The sequence below is a fragment of the Pseudorca crassidens genome, chromosome 3, assembly GCF_039906515.1.
Source record: "Pseudorca crassidens isolate mPseCra1 chromosome 3, mPseCra1.hap1, whole genome shotgun sequence".
NCBI classification, from domain to species: Eukaryota; Metazoa; Chordata; class Mammalia; order Artiodactyla; family Delphinidae; genus Pseudorca; species Pseudorca crassidens.
The window spans coordinates 12688559-12706942 of record NC_090298.1 but is presented as its reverse complement, the minus strand read 5'-3'; the positions used below and the strand labels follow the sequence as shown (position 1 = coordinate 12706942).

Here is an 18384-nt window from a genome sequence, read left to right as displayed (position 1 = left end):
AACTGTCAGAAATGCTAACTAACTACACTGCAGTAGAAGTAACTACTTCTAGAAAAGAGTAAAAAAGAGAAAAGATGCCACGCTGCACACAACCAACAAGTGCTGTGCCTTCGCTCAGAATGTCCGAGTTTGACACTGAAAGATTTCTGAGCTGTTTTTCAAAAGCGTCTTTAATGCTTGCCTAAAATGGCCTTCTCTCAATTGCTTTCTTTTATTCATACAAACAAATATTTTATTTCTAGGCTAAAAGTCTAGATCATGAATTATTCTGAATTTGAAATGAGCCTTAAGTTTGAAATTGATTTTTAAAACCCCATATTTTAACCATGACCCCAGTCCTCTGAATACTAAGGGATACGATCACAGCTTGAATTTACACTCATTTCTCTGATTTATAGGAAAGAAATACAGGTTCAGAACTCATATAACTGAGGCTAGATTTCCTGAGGATTGCTTAATGTCCTGGGAAACAAATGATATTTCAATTTTTTGAAATCAACTGTAACAAAGGATTCAGAAATACTTTGTTTGTAACTTAGGTCTTACCTCAAAAAAGGTATCGATGTATTCTGAGACAATGTGCTCAGACTTTGGTTTATTTTGACAATAAACTATGTACATGTGCAACCTTCTCTCCTAGGAATGAAAGGCACACAGATGGGTTAGAACACAGGTGCACATGCAAGTGTCAGCTCATTCATAAAGGAACGTTTCTTAAAACCCCATACTTCATCCAGCAAATACGAGAGGCAGTGAAAGGACACAGTTCTTAATGTTAAACGAAGAATCATTCTCCCCCTCTTCAAACCTTGCCAGTGGTCCCAGGAAGCCTGGCTCTTTTCAGGAGGTTAGAAAAACCACTTTAGTCTCAAATACTGAAGGCAGCGAGCCATCCCTTAATGCCCTGATCCTCAAAGTGTGGTGTGCACACCCCTGGGGTCCCTGAGGCCTTTCGGGGACCCATTAGATCAAAACTATTTTCCAAACAATACTAAGCTGTCATCTGCCCTTTCTGTTGCGCTACCATTTGTAGTGATGTGCAAAACCAGTGGTGGGAGAAACTGCTGGCATCTTAGCAAATATCTTTCACTGCTACACATGCCAGTTTCACCTAAGGATGTCCTTGATGAAGTGATAAAAATTCGTTGTATTAAAACTCAGCCATGGGGACTTCTCTGGTGGTGCAGTGGTTAAGAATCCACCTGCCAACGCAGAGGACACAGGTTCGAGCCCTGGTCCGGGAAGATCCCACATGCTGCGGAGCAACTAAGCCCGTGTGCCACAACTACTGAGCCTGCGCTCTAGAGCCCGCGAGCCACAGCTACCGAGCCCACGTGCCACAACTACTGAAGCCTGAGCACCTACAGCCTGTGCTCCGCAACAAGAGAAGCCACCGCAATGAGAAGCCCACGCACTGCAACGAAGAGTAGCCCTGCTCACCACAACTAGAGAAAGCCTGTACGCAGCAACAATGACCCAACGCAGCCATACATACATACATACACACATACATAAATAAATACCAAAAAAAACCCTCAACCATGGACTATACATCTTTTTAACGATCCTGTGACAAAATGCAGATCCTTGTGGCACTTGTGCCATGTGCTACAGTAGTCAAGGAAAAGCCCTCGTGTGGCTGAGCCATGAGCTGAACCGACTGCTTGTTTTCATGGACCATTTTTACTTGAAAGAATGATGGACACAAACTATAATTATTTACACGTGGGTATCTGGTAGGCAGTTTCCTGAATATGAATAAAATAAGCCTGTCATTTCAAGGCAAACAACCTGCAATGTCTATTAATGATGAAAACTTGAGCTGTCAAGCAAACAATTACACTTTTGGAAAACATGGATCTGCTACCTGGAACTTGACGATACTTAAAGACAATACTTAAATACTTAAAGAACATTGACAATACTAAATGAACAAATCTGATAATTCTTGATACTGTTTATTGAAATGTTTCAACATCTGGAAGATCTGTCTGAATCAGTGAACCAGAATTTACAATGCAGGATGTCACAAGCTGGTGCAGGGGTAAAAGAGCCTTTAAGTGTGAGACAGTTCAATGGCTTCTAGTGCAACAGCAAGAGAGAAGTTCACCAATGGGTTTCAGATTCCATGTTGCGACTAACCTTTAAGAAATTCTCACTTGTTGAGTTTTGATGTAGTATCTAAGAAAATTATCTATACTTATCAGAAAAGGCTATTAAAACACTCAACCCTTTCCATCCAAATATCTGTGAGGATGGATTTTCTTCATAAATTTTAACTAAAAAACACACTACAATAGGTTCAATACAGAAACTGATATAAAAATGCATCTGTCTTCTATTAAGCCAGACATTAAGGAGATTTGCAAAAATACAAAAATCCTGGTCACTAATTTTTTGAAAATATAGTATTTTTTCCTAGAAAAACCCCCAAACTTTTACTGTTAACATGCTTCTTTTAGATACACACAAAAATTTGGTTATTATATTAAACCCACTGCACGTCTCGATACATCACCACCTGCACCAGACACTTGGTTGCCTACAGACATCCCCAAATGTTCCTCCTTCTGGTCTGGCTCTGGTCCCCTTCTGACCATCCTGTACTGTTTGTGAACTGAACAGCCAACTGGGGCCAGGTGACTGGGAAAGCTGCTCATTCACGTGTAGAAGCAACGGGGGATTTTGAGTCCAACTCGCCGACACTGTACAGTCTGATTTTATTCTTAACGTAAGGACTTTTGTAACCCACATGTGAGTTCACCTTTAATCTGACAAGCCAATTACTAAATATGACAATACAGAACGGAATGTAAATAATGCTATTGTACTTACATGCTTAACAAAAAGGGATCCTAGTTTTTCTGGATCTTCAAGGCACTTCTCCAACTCTCCTAAAAAAAAGCTGAAACGAAAGGAGAAATATTAGAACCATTTCCAACTTGGCCTGCTAATTTTAGATTGAGATTTATATTTTCAAAATATTCTGTTTTGACAAAAACAATTGGGAAGTGTAAAGTATATGCTTAACAAATACAATACACACTGAAAACATTCCGTTAGGACAGAAAACAGAAAGAGACACAGGTTTACAAGGCAAGGCAGAGTGAGACATCCCTCGACTGGCAAACTTCCCTTCCTCTGCATAATCAACCTTTTTGTCTCACTTTGTTTTTAAGTGACACAAACAGTAATACCCCATCTGAATATGGGGTAAAAAATAAATGTTTCAAAGCAATTGGTCATTTTTCTTTCTAAAAACTTGGTCCTCATACCTGTGAGTTTCATATTTTTTCCATGGTAATTTTTAGGAGGCTCAAATTGGATAATAACAGATACAAAATACTGAATTTTACCTGGGCTGGCTTTACAAAGTTTTCTCAAATATTATCAAAATCAACTTCTAGGTGACACATATTAGCTTCCACTAAGATCAGAATTAGGTATGCACAGAAACAAAGCAGCTGGGGACAACCACTCTTCACTTCTTCTGGGCCACAGTAGTTGGTAAGATGTATGCCCACCTTAATCATCACTTCCATATGTTGATATTTGTATCTGGTATTTTACTAACCTGCAAACCAGTACACCAATAAATGCTACATTGAACTGTGTTGCACTTGAGGATTCAATATCCCCTAGTTCTGCGCACACCACGGCAGACACCACGTTGCCGGGAGCAATTTCTCTGTCTGGTCGTCCCAGGAGCCTTGTGCTGTTTCCCCTTCCCTGTCACAGCTTAAAACCAGCCTTGGGAGCAGATGACTAGATGACAGCACCGAATATCCTTTTTTAAAATAGGTTTCACTGTAGATTAGGACAGGTGTGGCAAGGTACTGGGATCAAATTTGATTTTCATGGGCAATCATGTCTACTTTCCCATTCAAGCTGACTTGAAAAAACTCTCTAACAGTAATTTGGATTTATTAAAGAGGTGGCTGCAATTCTAATTAGAAACGCTCGCCGAGTCTCACTCTATGCAGATGTTATTCTAAGTGCTCTACATGTACTAACTCAGTCACTCTTCACAAAAGTCCCATGAGGAGGGTAACACCGTGACCCACGTTGTGCAGAGGAAAGGATGGAGGCAAAGAGAGGGGAAGCAAAGGGCTCGGGGTCAGGACCGTGCTGTGAACCCAGGCGGTCAGGCTCGGTGCCCGGGCTTCCAGCCTTCCCAACACGGGCAACCTGGATGGGTCCGCACCAAGAAGGTAAGAGACTTCCTCGTGCTGTGAAATGCAACCAGCAAAGGCCTCGGAACACCAATATTTCCTTTACACCAGCTACCTCCATGGGGCCACATAGGTAAGGAAATGAAATGAATCAACAAACATCCTTTCTCGTTCGCTTGGCGTGATGCAGTTTAGCGGGTGATGACAGACTGTCCACCAACGAGCATGGTATGCATTTTACGTACTCTCTGTGCCAGTCGTAAATCTGATGGATGTTGCCAAACACAATCTTGTCTTTGCCTTTCATGTCATCGGGAACGCCATCTTCTTTCATAAGTGCCATGTAGCCCTAAAATTAAATATTTAAAGATAAGATTATGTCATTGAACATGTTTGAATCAAGTAATGGTTTACTGATTGAGAGCCACAAAGGATAAAAAAGACATACGCACTGTCTTGTAAACTAACTATGTAAGAACAAAAATCCTTTGTGGGGCTTCCCTGGTGGCGCAGTGGTTGAGAGTCCGCCTGCCGATGCAGGGGACACGGGTTCGTGCCCCGGTCCGGGAAGATCCCACATGCCACGGAGCAGCTGGGCCCATGAGCCATGGCCGCTGAGCCTGCGCGTCCGGAGCCTGTGCTCCGCAATGGGAGAGGCCACAACAGTGAGAGGCCCGCATACCGCAAAAACAAAACAAAACAAACAGAAAAAAACCCAACCCTTTGTGAAATGTGTCCTTAACTGGCCCTTGAAATACAGTTACATTCATTGACATGATTTTCTCCCTAAACTATTTAGCATTCAAAGATCAAAACTCTTCTGAGGAATTGGAAAGTTTAAATAAATGTAAATGGTTTCATAAAACAAATCATCTTGTCAGCTTGTAAAGATTAAATACTTGGCCAGAAGCATATTTCCTCTGTTCTCGGTACTGATCTGATATAAACAGATTTTCTTTTCTTTTTGGATTATTTACATAATTTGTTAAACACGGATTTAACAACATACTTTTCACAAACTGATTTTTAATAACAGTTGATTAACTATGTTGCTAAAATGTGGTTTAAAACTTCTATATAACTTGAATGTGACTCAGCCTGTACAAGAAGCTCTGAAGTTTTCAAGTTACTGTTAGTAATGATTACAGACATGTCAAGCATGTTTAATCCTTTATGTTACGCAATTAACTGTAATAGCCATTACTTTTAATGGAATGTACATCCAAAAAGTATTGCCCTGTACATATTTGCAAAGTTGAAAGAATAAGTGATAAAGTTTTATATTATAAAAATAGCTGTTTGATAAGTTGAGTTTATTAATATGATTATGCCCTAAAGTTAATGGCAGGGACAAGCCTAGAGAGAGCCCTTGATTTAGTATGAAAGGCAGTGGTTTTGCTATGGGTACAAAGTGCGTATCAACTTCTGGTCAGTGAAAGTGGTGACATATTCGTTCTGTGCAAATGGCCTAGGGCGGTAGCCACAGACCAAGCTCTGAACCCAGGTGATTCAGGATGTAACTGAATCCATAGCTGGTCACATTGACTTTTCAACCAATGATGTCCTCATTTCTGTGGTGATACCCACTCTTGTAAAATAATTAAAGGCCAGATTTCCATATAAGAAATTCAAAGGTTGGAGATAATATTTACAAACTTAATTATAAAAAGAAGAGACTATGTCAAGAGGCACCATGCAAAAAAGAAGCCTTTAAAAAGTGAATACCAATTGTTGAGATAATTGGCTAAATTTTACTTTTCAGAAATATTTTGTTGGTTGTTGTTATTGTGTTTTGTTTTAGTCAAAAATATTTTTAAAGCTTTTGAGAAGGTATCAGCTTTCAACTGTCCTGTACAACACCCCCTGTGGCAACCCTCAGGGCGGATCGATACAGGTTATTACATCTCTGAAACACACACCTCCACCACACAGCCGAGGTCCCGCACATAGTCACGTTCTGTCTCCACTAATTCTTGCAAAACGTAGCTGAAAAAAAGACAGAAAAAACAGCGTTTACCACCCACAATCCAAGGAATTTTCTGAATGAATTCATCCGCCCTTTTGCTTTCGTCAGGTCAGATTCTGCAGGGGCTGCTAGGAAGTGACCTCTCAAACTTGCACAACTGGATCTCCAATTCCTGTGTGTCTCCAGTCACTTACAGGTTCATGTGGGTGACCCACGGGTGCTGCAGAGGTCACAAGACACCTCGCATTCCGGGAATTCACAGCACCGGATTCTGATCACATGTATGAGGACCGAAAGCAGGACAGACATAACTTTGTTATAAAGGCAAGATGTAGGAAGTAGGGCTTTGGCTTGTTTGTGTTTTTATGATAAAGTCATTTTAAGCTTCGCTGGACATACAAAAGAAATTTAACTCAGATGTTTAAAGCCTTGGGTCTGATCACATCATTCAGAAGTATTTCTTTTCGTAAGGTTCAGTAACCGTTTAAGGCCACTCAGATAATAGAAGACAATTCCTTGATCGGTTACAGCAAACAACCTCAGTTGACCTAAAAAGGTTCGTTGGTTGGTTGGTTGGTTTGTTCACTCATTCATTCAGCCAACACTGGCCAGGCACCTCCTATGCACCCGATGCCACTCTAGGTGCTGGGATACAGCACTCAATAAAACCAAGTCTCTGTACTCATGCAGCTGGTTAAGTTTTTTCCTGTTCTCCAAATGCAATTTTAAACCTTCTGTAATATTCTTCAAGACTTTTTAACTGAAACTGAAAAGCTCTACCACTAAGGTATGTTTCAAGCTTTGGGGACTGCATTTAATTTTATGTTATCTTCTTTTTTCTTCACAACTATGTATATAATAGAAAGTATGGCTGTTTCTCACCAGAAGTGACAAAAAATATTCTTGTATCATTCTTATTTATAAATAAAGTATAATATACAAATAGAACAATAAAAGCTGCAGCTATGGCTTACTGCACCCTCTTGAGGTTCTGTACGTTTGCAAACAAACGTACAATCGCTCGGCAAGAGACCCTAGGTCTCCTCCTCGTGTGACTCAGAGATGAATCCCAGCCACAGCTTCGTAGGTGACAAAGCCAGGAGGGAAGCCACCGAACAATGACAATGAGAACATTTCTTACTGCCGTCTCTTTAAAGAGCTGGATTTCCTCTCTTCCATCTCATCAATGGGCGAGGAGGAGGACAGAAGGGAGTTGTCTGAAGGGTTGAAGGAGGGGCTGCTACTGTCTCCCTGGTCCACGAGGAGTGAGCTGGGACGATCCTCCAGCGCCTAGAAGAAACCAGATCGCCCGTCAGGCCTCCTGCCTACACAGCGCGTGAGGCTGAAATTAGGACCAGAAAATCTCATACGTCAGAAAATACAGAAGGCCTGATTACAACACTGTAGAGTCTATGTGTGTGAAATCACATCGTATTTAGCAACAAAACCCCCAGCATTAATTCTGAAACTGAGTAAGAGGGGCTGCACAAAAGAGGAGAGTTAGAATGAGAAGAATGGTGAATTCATATCCGTTCATATATTCTGTTCCTGGTTACCAAATAATTGGAAACAATACCACAGACTGTACCCATTTCAAATCTAGCCATTTTCTTTCCAGTTATATTCCTGTCACATGAAAGCATGACCATTTCAGAAGTGTGTGCAGTCGCCTCGTTCAGGTTGGTGTACCCAGACACACTGCCCACATTCCTGGCTGGTGGACCATGCAGCAACGTTAGCAAACCTGTTTTAATTAAACAGACTCATACTTCAGTGCACAGAGATCACGCAGCTAAAAGTAATCTCTATCTCTGACACTCGCAACTTTCTTCTTCCTTAGTAAGTGGTTGCCATGCCAATCTTGAACACAACTTTTTTGGTGATCAATAAATCTGTGAGTTGAATATTGGTGACTTTTCTCCCTGGGTTAGTGTTATAATGATCAGCAACTGGTTCCTTTCTAATTGGTACCTATTAATTTTCTCTCTTAACCTGAATTCACAAAACTACCAGGGGTATAGGTGATAGTGCCTTTTTTAAAAAAATGAAATACATTTGATTTACAATGTCATGTTAGTTTCAGGTATCCAGCAAAGTGATTCAGCTATATGTTTTTTTTCAGATTCTTTTCCCTTATAAGTCATTACAAGATATTGAATAGTCGCCTGTGCCACACAGTAGGTCCTTGCTGTTTATCTATTTTAGATATAGAAGTATGTTCCTGTTAATCCCAAACTCCTCATTTACCCCTCCCCCCTACCTTTCCCCTTTGGTAACAGTAAGTTTGTTTTCTATGTCTCTGAGTCTATTTGTTTTGTAAATAAGTTCATTTGTATAATTTTTCAAGATTCCATATATAAGTGGTATCATATTTGTCTTTCTCTGACTTACTTCACTTAGTATGATAAGCTCTAGCTGCGTCCATGTTGCTGCAAATGGCATTATTTCATTCTTTTTTTTTAATGTCTGAGTAATACTCCATTGTGTATATATACCACATCTTCTTTATCCATTCATCTGCCGATGGATATTTAGGTTGCTTCCATGTCTTGGCTATTGTAAATAGAGCTGCAGTGAATGTTGTGGTGCGTGTATCTTTTCGAATTAGAGTTTTCATCTTTTCTGGGTATATGCCCAGGAGTGGGATTGCTGGATCATACGGTAGCTCTACTTTTAGTTTTTGAAGGAACCTCCACACTGTTCTCCATACTGGCTGTACCAATTTACATTCCCACCAACAGTGTAGGAGGATTCCCTTTTTCTCCACACCCTTTGATGATGGCTATTCTGACCAGTGTGAGGTGACACCTCATTGTAGTTTTGATTTGCATTCTCTGATAATAAGCGATGTTGAGCATCTTTTCACGTGCCTGTTGGCCATCTGTATGTTTTCTTTGGAGAAATGTTTATTTAGGTCTTCTGCTCATTTTTTGATTGTTGTTTTTTTTTTTTTGATATTGAGCTGCATGAGCTGTTTGTGTATTTTGGAGATTAATCCCTTGTCAGTCACATCATTTGCAAATAGGTGATAGTTCTTTTAAATTTTTCAAAAGCACCCTGGCTGGGCAGAGATGACCAAAAGGTATTTCAGCAACTTAACGGGGAAAATGTGATTTACTTCTCTTCAAACAAAAGCCCAGTACAAACTACAAGAACACTTAATATTTCCTACCATATTAAAACCTCTAATGCTTGTCCTATTTCCCCCCTAAGAGTAACAGGCTGAAGCTGGCGCCATCACTGAGCACAGCTTTGAGAACACCAAGTCTGTTCCTGCAATCTTGTTCAAACCCATGGAGCTGTACAAACACACCAACTCCTGCTCTTAGTTATGAAAAACAGTTAAGGAACGGGGCTTGATGGGAAAGTAGCATTCTTATTTTTAAATAATAGCTCTTGACCTCTAGTGGAAGCACACATTTCGTGGTAGCAGCAGGGCCTGGTCCATGCGCGTGGGTCCTGGAGGCCTTGGACAGGAGACTCAGGAGACTGGAGGCTGGAGGACGAGGGAGGGAGCAGCGGCTCTCTCCTGCCCAGATGTGCAAGGAAACAGCTGAAGCTCGTTAGCTTTAATTACGGTCACTTGAACGGTGAGCAAAGAGAGAGACAAGAAAGGTTCCAGATGGCCGCTCACGCAGAGGAGTGGGCGGAGAGGCCCCGTCTGGACCTGCCCCAGTGGCATCCAGGCTCCTTCCGCTGCCTCTCCTGGACATGCTGGTGTGGACCCCGGTGGGTGGCCAGGGAGGGTGCAGGCGCACCCCAAGGCTGCAGTCACGCTTGTGCCATCCACTCCTGGCCACCCAGCGGCTCTCCCACCAACTGTGCGCGAGTGGAAAGGCTCAAAGCTGCCCCAGAGCTGGAATTACTGGGACTTTACATGTTCGGATGAATTATCTGTGGAACCTTCTGGGTTGGGTGGGTTTTTGTGGGTAGGTTCTTGTCAACTTTCCCTGTTTCTTAAATGAAGAGAGACTACCTGTGCAGACCTAGCTCTTCTGAGGTTAGTTTTGGTAAACTGATTTTCTTAAGAAACTGCCCATTTCATCCAGGTTTTCAAATTTGCTTTCAAAGCGTTGAACAAAGTAACATGTCATGATTGTTTCAATTCCCTCAGTTTATCTTTCCTTTGTAATTTCTTCTTTTGTGAATTTGGGCTGTTTTCTTTGGAAGGTTACCTGAAGTCCATATGTTTTGAAAGAACAAATTTTGGGTTTTATTTCTTACTCTATTTTTCTGTTTTCCAACTCATTCATTTCTGCTTTTATCTCTGTGAATTCATTCCTTCTGCTTTTTTAAAGAAAATTTTGTTGTTCTTCTAATATCTTGAGCTACATGTTTATTTCATTGATTTTCATTCTTTCTTGTATCTCCCTTTATATTCTGATCAACAAAGAGAAGAAAACTCCAAAGTCAAATTCAGTCCCTGCAGCTGTCAGCCGCCGTTGCCCACACCTTCCAATACTGATCAGGAACGTGGAGGTGGAGAGAGAGGCGAATTCCAAGGAAAGGTGTGCAGGGCGGTTTCTCCTTTTCAGACGGAATCCGCAGGTTCAGGGCGAGGAGAGTCAGTTCCCTGAACACACACCGCACGACAGCAGGACACCTTCTCCCCTCGCCTTCCCAGTCCACTGCACACACAGCTTTGGCGGGATAATGGTTCAGCATTCAAATCCGATCACGAAGTCATGAGAGCCTAAGAGACGGCCCTCAGGAAAACGAACAGGAAGACCAAGGAGCCACAGCACACGGGGAAATACGCAGGAGTAACTCAGAGTCATGGGGAGCATGACAGGGTGAAGGATATTAAAATGGTTCACTAGAGGTTTTAGTGACAAAAAGTACTTCCTGTTTGAGGATTAGTGACCAGAAACCAAGGGAGAGTTGTTTCCCCTGAAAAGAGGGCAGAATTTAGATTACATTCCATGTAGAATGAAGAAGAGATGCGCTCACCATAAAAAGCCTAAATATGGTTCTGCAACGGGGAGGGGAGGCACGAGTGAGCGCCCAGGTGGAGGGAACCCGGCTGGGAGCTTAACAAACAGCAGTCGGTTTACCATCCCCTGTTTCCAGCTGAGAGATGGGCTCAGAGAGGCGGAAGCGGTCAGTAGGAGAGTCTGAACCCACACCTATCTGATTCCAAAACCTACGCCCTTTCCACTCTGCCAACAGCTTTATGCCCGTTAACTTCAGAAGAGACACAAGTGAGTAGAAATAAGTCAGTTTCAATGGATAAAGTTTAATTATTCAGAACTAAAAAGGGGGAGTAAAGCAGTAAGAGCTGAGAGACCAGCCATAGATCTCCTCACCATCTGAAGTCCATCTGAATTAATTACACATGAATCTCAGCCCACTTACAATGTAATCCATTCAGATACTTGCAGAATAATGACGAGCAGGTTGACAAAGTGTTGTCTCACAACATTCCTTGGGAAAACTACTTAAATTACTAGACAAAAATGATTTTAATGATCATATAACTGATGTGTATAAACGGCTGTTTTGAAAATGTTTAAGGATGTTTAAGAATGCTTGAAAACTCATTAGATATAATTTAAGCATCTTTTTAGACCATTAATCAACTTGTCTCTCAAAAAGATAGCCAGGATGTGGTTTAGCTCAGTTCCTACTGACAAGATCCCAAATTTTTGACCAGTGGAGTCAAGTTCTTGACTTATTTACCAAGTCCTAGCAGCCCTCCTGCCTAATGTCTTGTCTAAGCTCGAAGCCCACTGCGTCCTTCTCAGATCACAGCACAGAACACCAAGCAGGGAGAATTCCAGCTACGGCAGGGCAATACCTGTCAGTCTGAATTTTGGATACAATTCCCCATTTGACCTAGTCAGCCAGCCTCATTAGAAGCTGCTTAGGGGTGGGTGGGAGAAGAAACTGGAGGTATATACATGGTACCTAGTTAATACTGGCTTTGGAAGATAAATTCCTAACTTTAAAGAAGTACAGTTAACTCTTGAACAATGCAGGGGTTGGGATGCTGACTCTCTGTACACGTGGTTCCTCGGTATCTGTGGTTCTGATTCTGTGGATTCAATCCAGGCAGACTGTGTTGTACTAGAGTATTCACTATTGAAAAAAATCTGCATGTAAGTGAACCCACGAAATTCAAACCCACGTTGTTTAAGGATCAACTGTATACCCTTTGATCTAGCAATTCCAGTGCTGGAAATTTACCCTACGTGTTTAATCACACATATAAATGAACAATGGATGTTTATGTTTATAATAGTGAAAAGTGAAAACAATTGATATATATTATTATGAATTTATTTAAATAAATTATAGTAGATTTCTATCTCTGCCCCTTAGCAGCTGGTCAACTTTTTAAGCATTCTGTGTGCCTCAGTTTTCTCATCTGTAAAATGAGAATATGATAGTACATGCCTACCTCGTAGGGCTGCTGTGGGGAGTATATACAAAGAAACTGTCTGGAGGGAAACACATCAAACTCTTATGGAGAATGGAATGTGGGAGAGGCCGAGGGCTTTTACTTTAGGAGGTGTGACTTTTAAAAGATGTTGTAGGGTAGCAGGATATACTAGTCTAAAATGTTGTTACCATTACTGGGTTTTCTATTTCACAGGAAAACTAAAGAAACACAGAAGTTTATTGATTTGAATTAGTTAGAAACAATGCAAACCTGTCTAACTTCAATAAATCAACATTTCATTTGGGGCTTTTATTAAATGAATCCATGTTGACCAAGTGGCAACAGAGAGGTCACAAAAAGAATAAAGCCCTTATACAGCAATGCAAACCCTTCTCTCTCATACACTGCAAACCCAAGTGAAAGATCTCAGAGACAGAGAGAGAGACTCCCAGTGGTGCCTGGGAGTCCAATGACCCTGTGCACAGCTTCGGACAAGACTGGAGTTGACCACACTGGCTATGACGGTGCCAGCACCGCAGACAATGTGGGTGCAGGAAAGGACTGACCTTGGCTCCTGGGAGGTCCCTCTAAGCCTGTGGAATGTCCTGCCTGATGAAGTCTCTGTTTACCTGGGGTTTGGGGGCTAAGACAGACAGTCTATGCTAACAGTGTGACTTTGGGTGAGGGCTTTGGTCCACGTCCTATCTTAATCCCTGGAGAGGCAGGGGACAAGGGTGAGCCATGTGAGCTCACCCTCATGTATGTGACTGAGCCCAAATAAAAACTCTGAACACCAAGGCTCGGCGGGGCGGGGGGTGTCCCGGCTGGTGACACCCTGCACATATCATCACACACTGTGCGAGGTGGGGAGAGTCAGTGTTGTGCACATGACTCCACTGGGAGAGGACAATGGCAGCTTGAACCGGACCCTCCTGGACCTGCTCCTGCACCCCTTCCCTGGCTGATCTTCACCTGTGTCTTTTCACAGCAATGAACCGCATCTGCGGCTTCTCTAAGTTCTGTAAGTCCTTCAAGCCAATTACTGAACCTGAGGGTGGGCCTGGGCTTCCCGAACTCTGTCCTGCAGACCAGAGCCACACCTGGACGAGGGCCCGCCCACCTACAAGTAGCACCCTGGAGCAGCTTCCAGACCTCAGCCTGAGTCTCTGGGGAGCCTTACCATCTTGCTTTTCACGAGTTCCTCGATCGCACTGACAAGCTCGGCTGCGCTCGGCGTTTCGGAGCTGGTGGGGCGGACTAATAACCGAGAAGAGGCCTATGGAGGAAGTTGAGAAAAAGAGAGGGGGAGGGAAATGCCTCGTGTTAGTCACTGGGCAGACAGAATTCTCCTGCAAGCTCAATCTCCTTTCAAAAGTAATTCCAGACAAAAAGACCACAAGTTTGTCTTTGTTTGCATTTATTTAAAGTCATCTTTTAAAATTTACAATATTCTGACATGAAATACTAAATAAGACCTGTCTGGGATACATGTGGAAAGCAGACAAAGTCTGTTTCTAATCAGCAGTCATGTACCATCAGAATGTTTTTCAAAGAGGTCACTGGGCACGGGAAAATTCTAACTTTTGCAACTGCTGGCTAGGCTACTGGCTAAGGAGGAAAAGGCAGAGAATCTGATCAACGGAAGAGTGAAAGGCTTAAGGGCTAATGAGTGAACCCTTTAAAAAATCGGGAAACAAAACTGGATACTAAAAATGGCTTTACTTTGTGGATGGGGTTAAAAGAAAGAAACAAGAAAAGGAAAGGAACCGGGAGTACTGGCCAGACAGGGAAGAGGGGGACAAGCTCACCATTTTCTGTGCCATCCACTTCCCCAGTGATTAGTGCAGAGGACAGGAGATCTGTGGCCTCACAAGCTATCAGATGCCATTTACGGCTAGAGTCGGGGTGTACAGGGGTGGACAGGTAAGGAATCTGGGGGAGGGGCTACTGAGTTCGAGTTTCAGTAATTAGCAAACACGCTGTGTTTGCAGATTACTTGCACCGTTAATTTACTGGAAACTAGAAGGGGGTGTAATATGAACCTTGCTTCATATTAAGGACAGCAGAGATGCATGTGACACACGGCTAGCTGTCCTAACGATGCATGTCTCACAGCAGACAGATACGGATTTATACGTTTACAACGAGGCTGTTACAATGCGGATCCAGATATGCACTTGGCAAAACAAATGTTGGCTTGGTCTAATGAAATCTGGAAGATGAGGTGAAGAAAACAAGGAAAAAATTCAAATGGAGAGGTAAGGAAACTGAGCCAAAACAGACACGGAACACAAATCAACATAATGCTGCAGTGAAAGTTTACGAAAAGAGAAAACAGAACAAAACAAAACATTAGTCACAAGATAATATACTCTCCGGGAACATCACTATAGACTTTTGTAAAGGAAGAATTTCTGTGGCTAATACCCAAAGAGGTAACACGATAACCAATAAGTGATTTTGGCAAACAGAAGAATATAGTGCAATCCACTCTTTCAATGGAGAAAAAGACCCTCTTATTCGGTGAATACGTCAACCAGGCCTGGCACCTCACTTTCAGCTAACCATCCATATTTACACAATTCCAGTTTTCTGCTTTTAAAGAGCTATGGCTTAGAACGCTACAAAATAACCCAGGAGCTGTCAGAGCCTGGCTTCCTGGCGGGTCTGCTCTGGGCAGTGGGGCGCGAGCTTCTCTCCCATCTCAGGCCACCCTGCCCGCCACCCCTCCCCCCCATGGCACAGGGTCTGTACCTCAGATGCCCTCCAAAACCCAGACTCGAACCCAAGCTCCCTCCTTCTGCCAAGCCCACTGCGCCCCTGCTGTGCACTGAGGGCCCCGGAGCAGGAGGGAGAAGAGGAGTTCTACAGAGAAGGCGCCTCAGGTTAGGGCTAACGCGTGATCGGCCTTTGGCCTCACGGCCGTCGATCACTGAGCCAGGGCGACCCCGGGTCATCACGCACGGGCCCATCCAGCGAGTGACTGTGTTAGCACTGAGGGAAGTCAGGGAAGGAAAAAGGGGACGAAGGGGGAAAACTGACGAAAACATCTGTTTTATTCAGAAACCTTAGTTTCTGCCAAAAAAAAAGCACCAGTAATAACTCCATAGGATGGTTTTCAACACCTGCCAATTTGGAGAAGCAGGATGGGCCAGAAATTGAGAGGATGTATAAGCCACAGTTACCAGGTTTCCGTCTTGATAGTTTAGGGCTGTACAGAGTAATTTTAGATTATGTAAGAACTCAAAAAAACCCAGAAAACAAAAAATAAGATTTACTTGGCTTGAAGCCTCTGCATACATCCAAAGAGGAAATTCATGGTTTCGAACTGATTCCTGCACTTTGACAAACTCCGGTTTGACCCAGATGTTTGCCATGCTGGTAAAAGGAACTGGACAGCAATCCATCCCATCTGAAAACCACACCTGTGTGCAGACACCTAACAGAGAGAACCAGATGGGCTCGTGTGCGTTTAGGACGCAATCACGCAGGTGGCGTGCGACTTCTCTGCCCTCTCAGGGACCCTGGTTAGTACAGTGAGAAAAATTAAAATGACCTGAAAAGTAGCAATTACGAAAGCATCCATTAAAAATGCACTGAACGTATTTATACAAGCACACGTGTACGAGAGACTGTGTGGGTTCCTACAGCTTAGTCTAAATGGCCTTTGCTATCTATATTTTTGGGGTGAAAGGCATCTTCCAGGTGCCTTTTCACAGCCCGGGTCGCTCTCTATGTCCTGCAAGGAGGCCGGGGCACAGCGGCAGGCAACCGCCAGGCCCTCTCCTGGCGAGGCTCGGTGTGGGCGTGGGCCCCCCTTACCTTGTCGTCCTGTGAATCCGGCTGCAGCAGGCTGTGCTGCTGGATGGCCATGGGCGGGGGCAGGGGCACGGCGTCGGCCCCCTCCTCCCCTTCTTCCTCTCCGCAGCTCTGCATGCCCGAGGACGAGGATTTGGAGAGCGTGCCGCTGCTCAGGCCCTCGTTCCGGCCTCTCTGAAACCAGACCAACATTCGCCCATTGGAACCCGGCCCTGACTGTCCAATGTCAGTTCACAGAAACTGAGCCCTCAGGGGTTAACTGGAAAAGCACAGCCGGGATCGAAACTGAGAGCAGAAGTCAAGGCCAAGCTCCTTCCAACCCTGGCGGGAGCTTCCACTCCCTCCAGCAACCCAGCTCCCTCGCTTGCCAACTTGGACGAGGGAAGGGCCACTGACAGTGTCTTGGGAAGGAACTGCCAACGTTAACCGTTAGGCTCTGAACACATCTGATCTTCAAGAAGCCAATTTAAAAAGAAGGTTCAAAAATCGGAACCGTAACCCTTAGTTTCTCTAGTCTCATACTTCACTTTTTGTTACTTTGCTCAAATAAAACTCACTGACATCAGGAGGACATAGAGAAAAATACAATTCAAGGTGTACTTTAAGAATCTGAATTAAGTATCCCATTAATTTCCCCCCACTCTTACTTTTAGAAAAAAATTTCAGTTTTTCATTTCTATCACGGGGACACAGTATATAAAACAGAGAGATGAGGACGTAAATGAACCCTACACTCCAGTGAAAACCCACGGCGAAAACACGCCCGGGCAAAAAGCAGCAGAAACCCCACATCTGCAAAATACATTGAACGATACAAATCCTGTCTTCTCTCTCTCTCTCTGCCTTTTTTTGAGCCTGTGAGGGAACTGGGGGATAGGGGTCCAAGTTAAAAACTCTGAGGGCCCCTCACTGACACCACACTGCTGAAGGTTCATCTTGGGGACCATAAAGGAATTCGGTTCCTTGCAGTATAATTTTAAGCTCCCACCTCCTCCAAAAAAGGGGAAATTAAAAATAATTCCTGGCTGACCTACATACATTTATCTTCGATGACATGGGAATAATCCAGTGTTTACTGCTGGGTTAGCAAAGTATATTAACTGTGTGCTTTCTACTCAGGACAAGACATAAGCATGAATATGTATGAGTACGGGGGCAGGGGTGGTGGTGGAGGTAACTGGAGGATGCAAACATCCCCTTAGTCCTTCCAAGTCTAAAACTGGTGCTTTCCTTGCAAAATGCCGCCCCCGTGGTTGAGTGCTAACCTCAGGGGCCACGTAAATCTTTTGCCTCCCGGGAGGCACCCCTGGCTTTGCCTGTGATGGAGGTGAGAGGGGGCTACGGTGGCTGGGCACCACATTCTCCTGAAGCAGGCGGGGTTGCCCACGGTCCTCTGATTTCTTGATCCGAGGCCACGCATGGGTCCCTGACTCTAGACGCTGCTAGAAGAACGGAGCGGGGCTCTGACCCTGGTCCTTTCCAGAACTTAGGGAAAACCACCAGACGGGTGTATTCGCTGTTCCCACGACCCGGAGGGAGATGCCGGAGGCCCTGACCTCTTCCACCGTCTCGTCCTGCGGGGTGGCCGCGCTGTCGTCCGAGTCCTTCTGCGAGCCGGCGTCGGCACTCTTGCGGACCTCCCTGCTCTTCTTGTGCTTGTGGGCCAGCTTCTTCACGTGCCCGTCAGCCTTGCCGCTGCTCAGCCGCCGCACCGGGCTCGTCAGCCACTTGCGCAGCGTGTTGCCTGGGCGCTTGGGGCCCGGGGAGCTCTGCGCCCCCATCATGTGGGGCTGGAGGGAGGCCACAGAGGCAGGCGGGCTGGCATCGTTGCTGGAGACGGACAGCGAGTCTGCGGGGCAAGAGCGAGAAACAAACAAGTGTGACTGGCAGCCCCCAGAGTCCTGGTTGGTGCCGCTGTGCCGACGAGCAGCGTCACCAGCCAGGTGCACACCAAGTTCAGGGGCTGCCGGGAGCGGTGTCTGGTGGCTCTGCCCTGGGGGGAATGTCCACATGCTCACCCATCAAATGGCTCCCCAACTTGAGCT

At 44.2% G+C, this 18384-nt stretch overlaps 1 protein-coding gene across 6 annotated transcripts in view; it reads right to left on the bottom strand.

Moving 5' to 3' along the window:
- Positions 1 to 18384, bottom strand: part of TRIO (trio Rho guanine nucleotide exchange factor) — a 369954-nt gene that overhangs the window by 23321 nt on the left and 328249 nt on the right. For all 6 annotated transcript variants that reach the window (XM_067730390.1, XM_067730392.1, XM_067730389.1 and 3 more), the window contains 8 exons: positions 17896 to 18188; positions 16343 to 16513; positions 13701 to 13796; positions 7280 to 7428; positions 6092 to 6158; positions 4418 to 4521; positions 2836 to 2905; positions 547 to 636 (listed from right to left, as the gene is read on the bottom strand). In XM_067730390.1, coding sequence (XP_067586491.1) covers positions 547 to 636; positions 2836 to 2905; positions 4418 to 4521; positions 6092 to 6158; positions 7280 to 7428; positions 13701 to 13796; positions 16343 to 16513; positions 17896 to 18188 — 1040 coding nt within the window. The remainder of the gene's footprint in view (positions 1 to 546; positions 637 to 2835; positions 2906 to 4417; positions 4522 to 6091; positions 6159 to 7279; positions 7429 to 13700; positions 13797 to 16342; positions 16514 to 17895; positions 18189 to 18384) is intronic.